The 5,636-nt window shown below is 32.7% G+C and overlaps 1 protein-coding gene across 2 annotated transcripts in view; it reads left to right on the top strand.

The window, feature by feature from the left end:
* Positions 1–1,281: 1,281 nt before the first annotated feature.
* The window catches only part of LOC106472356 (rho GTPase-activating protein 44-like), an 18,800-nt gene continuing 14,445 nt past the window's right edge, over positions 1,282–5,636 (top strand). For both annotated transcript variants that reach the window (XM_013932994.2, XM_022400948.1), the window contains exons 1-5: positions 1,282–1,352; positions 2,042–2,165; positions 3,298–3,448; positions 4,263–4,390; positions 4,971–5,018. In XM_013932994.2, the coding sequence (XP_013788448.2) occupies positions 1,333–1,352; positions 2,042–2,165; positions 3,298–3,448; positions 4,263–4,390; positions 4,971–5,018 (471 nt within the window). In that variant the 5' untranslated portion in view covers positions 1,282–1,332. The remainder of the gene's footprint in view (positions 1,353–2,041; positions 2,166–3,297; positions 3,449–4,262; positions 4,391–4,970; positions 5,019–5,636) is intronic.

Here is a 5,636-nt window from a genome sequence, read left to right on the forward strand (position 1 = left end):
TCTACCCTATATTTACACATGATAGACATCATCTCTCCCCTATATTTACACATGATAGACATCATCTCTACCCTATATTTACACATGATAGACATCATCTCTACCCTATATTTACACATGATAGACATCATCTCTACCCTATATTTACACACGATAAACATCATCTTTACCCGTATATTTACACACAATAAACATCATCTCTACCCTATATTTACACACGATAAACATCATCTCTACCCCTATATTTACACATGATAGACATCATCTTTGCCCCTATATTTACACATGATAGACATCATCTTTACCCGTATATTTACACATGATAAACATCATCTCTACCCCTATATTTACACATGATAAACATCATCTCTACCCGTATATTTACACACGATAGACATCATCTTTACCCCTATATTTACACATGATAGACATCATCTCTACCCGTATATTTACACACGATAGACATCATCTTTACCCCTATATTTACACATGATAGACATCATCTCTACCCGTATATTTACACACGATAGACATCATCTTTACCCCTATATTTACATACACACGATAGACATCATCTCTACCCCTATATTTACACATGATAGACATCATCTCTATCCCTATACTTACACATGATAGACATCATCTCTAGTATATATATATATATATATATATATACTAGCATAAATACCCTTGCTCTGATGTGGGGTTCAATGCCCCCTCTCATGGTTCCCAATGTACTGATTAAACTCCTCCATTATCCACAATTACTTCTATAGTTATCCCAATGGGGTCCATATTTTAAAACAAACCCTGTTAGGATACCTGAGCACGTGTACCCATGGTTGATCCAATTATCTTATAAGTGGGGGTATGAACACAGTTTTGAGCAGGGGGGGAGATCAAGGACACCAAGTTCAATGCCAGATTCAGATTCAGCGATCCCGAAAATCTACTTCTAGACCCCCCCCCCTCCATCATGCCTGAATGACCTTTTGGACATTTTTGGGTCTCCTTGTATAGGGGGGGGGGAGAGCTAGACTATATAGATAAGAACACTCCCTGGGCCACTCCAAGTCCTCCTGTCAAATTTGGTAAATCCAGAAGTGTACTGAGTCTCGAAAGTGAACTGGCTATTTTCCTAATACCCTTAATTTTTTATTTTAGATAAACTGTCAATCAAGATATTGTTCCTCCATATCTCGTTATTCTGTAAGCCACTCACTACTAGTGAAGATTTAGAAAGCTAATTTAATGCAATTGTTGTTTTCTTTCCAGAACAATATTCCTACAATAACAAAGTTGAAGAAACAGCTAAGTAAACTAATATTGGACATGGATTCAGCTAGATACAGGTACAAACTTCCTAATCCTTACAAACCATACTATTAGTACATCGTTATAACTTTGTTCATTGTGCCAAAAGTCACAATAGTTTCTGTTCTTGAAGCCAAGCATTCCAAAATCAACCTTGTTTTAGAGTTAAACATTGTATACAGTTAATATTAGGCTTATTGTAATACGTTAATATTAGGCTTATTGTAATACGTTAATATTAGGCTTATTGTAATACGTTAATATTAGGCTTATTGTAATACTTTAATATTAGGCTTATTGTAATACTTTAATATTAGGCTTATTGTAATACTTTAATATTAGGCTTATTGTATTCTTTATCATTTCATTCTTTAGTTAGTCCCTTAGGTTTTTTCAAGAAGAAGAGTGTATAATGGCATTTCGTCCATACTATATCGATATTATGCAGTGTTTAAAATACAGTAGGCCTAATTATAATGTCTTACCAATCCTGTACATATTAATATTTTACTCATTACATTAGTACTTTTTAATTATCAGAAGATAACTTAGTCTTGTATTAACTGTTGTATCATCATGCCAAAATAGTCATTCGTATTTAACAGTACACAAACTTTTTTACGATAGAAAGTTCACTTATAACATTAGTTTTAAACTTCAGTACAAGTTCAGTATTTTTTTACTAGTGTAAAGGGCACAAAATTTTTTATTTTTTTCTGTTTTCTAGACATCAAACTGCCGTAAGACATATGCAACAGACAACTGGCAGTAATGTTGCCCCTGCCATTGCAAAATCAGATGTACTGAAAGCAGAGTTAGAAGAAGCCTCTTTGAAAGTTGACCAGTGTAGGGTAAGTAAGAGAATTCCCACCAGGAGATATAACTTATCTTTGTATCTGTCAAGAAAATATAAATAATCAAATGTTTTGGACGGATTCCGTATTACATCCTTCAATGAATATGTATTTTTTAGTAACATCCCATTTTCAATATGGAACTTTTGCTTCCAGAAAATTAGTTTCTTTCCGAAATAATGGTAAAGAGTTCCTGTATATAATAAAAATATCTCCTCTAAAAACCTTATTTGTCGTTAGAAAAGTGCTTTTCTTGAAAGACCAAAAACTTAATTCGTCTTAAAAAATTAGTTTTCTGATGCGGAAGTAAATATGTTTCCATTTGTCAAAGAAAGTTTTGTTTGGACACAGTTGTTGCTGATCCCCATCACCGAACATGTTCACCCAATAGAATGTTTATATATCAGACCCTTTTGACGGATGAAATAATTTAATACGTGTGTAGGCCCGGTATTGCCAGGTGGTTAGGGCGCTCGACTCGCAATCTTAGGGTTGCGGGTTCGAATCCCCTTCCCACCAAACATGCTCGCCCTTTCAGCCGTGGGGGCGTTATAAAGTGATGGTCAATCCCACTATTCATTGGTAAAAGAGTAGCCCAAGAGTTGGCGGTGGGTGGTGATGACTAGCTGCCTTCCCTCTAGTCTTCTTAAAAGATCAGTAGGAATATTGTTTCAGTGGGACTTTAGGCAGAGTAATCATGATAGGTTTCGTACTTCACTAACTTGCCATTCATTAAGACACTGCTTATATGCATAAGTTCAAGGCTTACTTCACGTTATTCGGTAATCTGTCTGTTTAAATTACTAAAGACGCCTTGTTGAGATGCTTGAAAATCACACGATTTTTGAATAATCTGTAGGAAGAAAAATTATATTACATTGTATAATAGCTGGCGAAAGTGTATGGCCAAAATCTAGAGATTTCAAATTATTCAGCTCCAGGTTTTTATTCAAAATTTACTTTTGTAAGAAACTACTTTCAGTTAAAGTTTATAATAACTTATTAACTGCATACTTGTATCTACATTTACTTGTTTTAACTTCCAGCATTAATCAGTCTAAATATGTTTCATTGGAAGTTAGAACAGTTTAAGTTATATAATTGCTACATCAGAACAATCCTTCCACAGGACGCCCTCACGATCGAGATGTTGACTATAGTGACTAAAGAAGTTGAGTTTGCCCAGTTGTTTGTTGATTGGTATCAACTCCAGGCTGATTACCACAAGAGGGTATCACAGATTCTGGAAGAAACTATTCCCGACTTAAAAACTGAAATCAGTAAGTCAGTGTTACGTTAACACGGTGCTAACACTCGAAGACTTAACAATAAATGTACTTATAAAACATTGAAGGTCTTTTCTTGTTAAGACAGTGTTATACTCCTAAAACTGTAGACTTTCTAAGTAAAACAGTTTCAGTTTATGTACAATATAGATTTCAAACATCCTGTGTATTCTATTTATGAACTTCAGAATATGAATTCATCATAATTTTAATATTAGATAAAGCTACTTTTGTACATGAACAAACTGTTGATTATAGGTGTTTAAACCTAATAGTATTTTTATTCATGCTACTATTTTAGCTGCATTGTGTACCATTGATTTAAGGTTTTTGTTTGGACTCCTTTGTAAAGAATGACTTGTACCTAAAATTTTTACATTACATATTTCACAATATTGTTAAAATAACCATTGTGGTGATTACAGGTAATTGTTTTCGAAATATATTATAAAGATTAGTAATACCAAATACTTTTGTTCAAAAGAATTTTAGCTTATCATAAGTCGTGATAAAATGTGTGTATAAATCTTGTATTTAATAAAATCATCGTATTTCAATATAAATCATGTATTTAATGAAATCATCATCTTTCAGTATAAATCTTGTATTTAATAAAATCATCATATTTCAATATAAATCATGTATTTAATGAAATCATCGTCTTTAAAGACGATGATTTTATTAAATACAAGATTTATACTGAAAGATGATGATTTCATTAAATACAAGATTTATACTGGCAGTATAAATCTTGTATTTAATGAAATCATCATATTTCAGTAAATGTTTTTTTTTTTCCTGATTGCAGAAGATTATGTTTTCAGACCTGTGTACGGAACTCCTTTAGAGGAACATCTACGAATTACAAACCGCCAGATTGCTTTTGTTGTGGAGCAGTGTGTGTGTGGTTTACTATCAATGGGAATGAAGGAAGAGGTAAACTAGAAGCAACCTTTAAGTTGTGTGTATTATATCATCTCACAAATGTAAATCATTAATCTTTATCAGTTATGGCTAAAACAAGCTATGAATTTGACATCTAGTCCGAATCTGATCTCTAGTGAGTGTGCTGTGTCACGTATATGGGATACATCGAATAACAAGTAAATATTCGTATTGAGAAAAACTTGATATATTTAAAATATTGCCATTTGTTTTTAGAATAATCAGTAACATATATTTTAACTTGTTAACCTAAAATGCCAGATTTGGGAGTTACTGGTTATCTTTTCATTTGTTCAACTAAAGTATAGATTTTTGTAGTTATTGGGTATGTTAAATGTTATCACTAGCCAACGGCAAGTAGCACTATTCACAGTAAATTGGCTCCTCCTGGTTGCTATAAAATTAACAGAAAAGCTAATGCGGAACCAGAGTGGGTGGTAAAATTCTGTTTTAAATTAGAAACTTGATATTTGTGAGATATGAACCGTATATTAAACAACAATAATTATTACAGTGTTTATAAAGCAGTGAATGTACAACCTGTTGTGTTTGATTTATGTCGTTATTTTAGGGCTTGTTTCGAATAGCAGGCAGTGCAGCCAAAGCCAAGAAACTTAAGGTGAGGCTGAAGTTGGGAGCATTTTATTTATCTTTTCGTGGCTAACAGTTTTCTTGATTTTTCTGTTCTTTTATAAACCCAATAACGTATTACATCAAACACGATGACATTTTAAAATATTCAGTTGGCTGTTTTACATCTTATCACCTTACCCAGTAAAGATTAAATTTCTAATTGCTTCTTCGGCTTAAAATCATGTATCCATAGTTTTACCAAATGGCCTTATTGCCAGCTTCCATATTTATCACCTGATATGATTATCTTTGTAGTTATCACACAAATTTTGTAATTTTATTGGTGAAATACAGTATTAACTTTTCCCAGAAAAAATAATTTTTATATCTCCAGTAATTTCTTGTGTGTGTCTTGGCAATGCTGTTAGTGTTAGATTAGACTCCATGGTAGTGAGTATCATCTAGAAGTTATTACCTTGATGTTAGTGTTATATTAGACTTTATGGTAGTGAGTAACATCTACAAGTTATTACCTTGGTGTTAGTGTTAGATTAGACTTTATGGTAGTGAATATCATCTACAAGTTATTACCTTGATGTTAGTGTTAGATTAGATTCCATGGTAGTGAGTAACATCTACAAGTTATTACCTTGATGTTAGTGTT

This window comes from Limulus polyphemus, unplaced genomic scaffold (genome assembly GCF_000517525.1).
Source record: "Limulus polyphemus unplaced genomic scaffold, Limulus_polyphemus-2.1.2 Scaffold5273, whole genome shotgun sequence".
Classification (NCBI taxonomy): domain Eukaryota; kingdom Metazoa; phylum Arthropoda; class Merostomata; order Xiphosura; family Limulidae; genus Limulus; species Limulus polyphemus.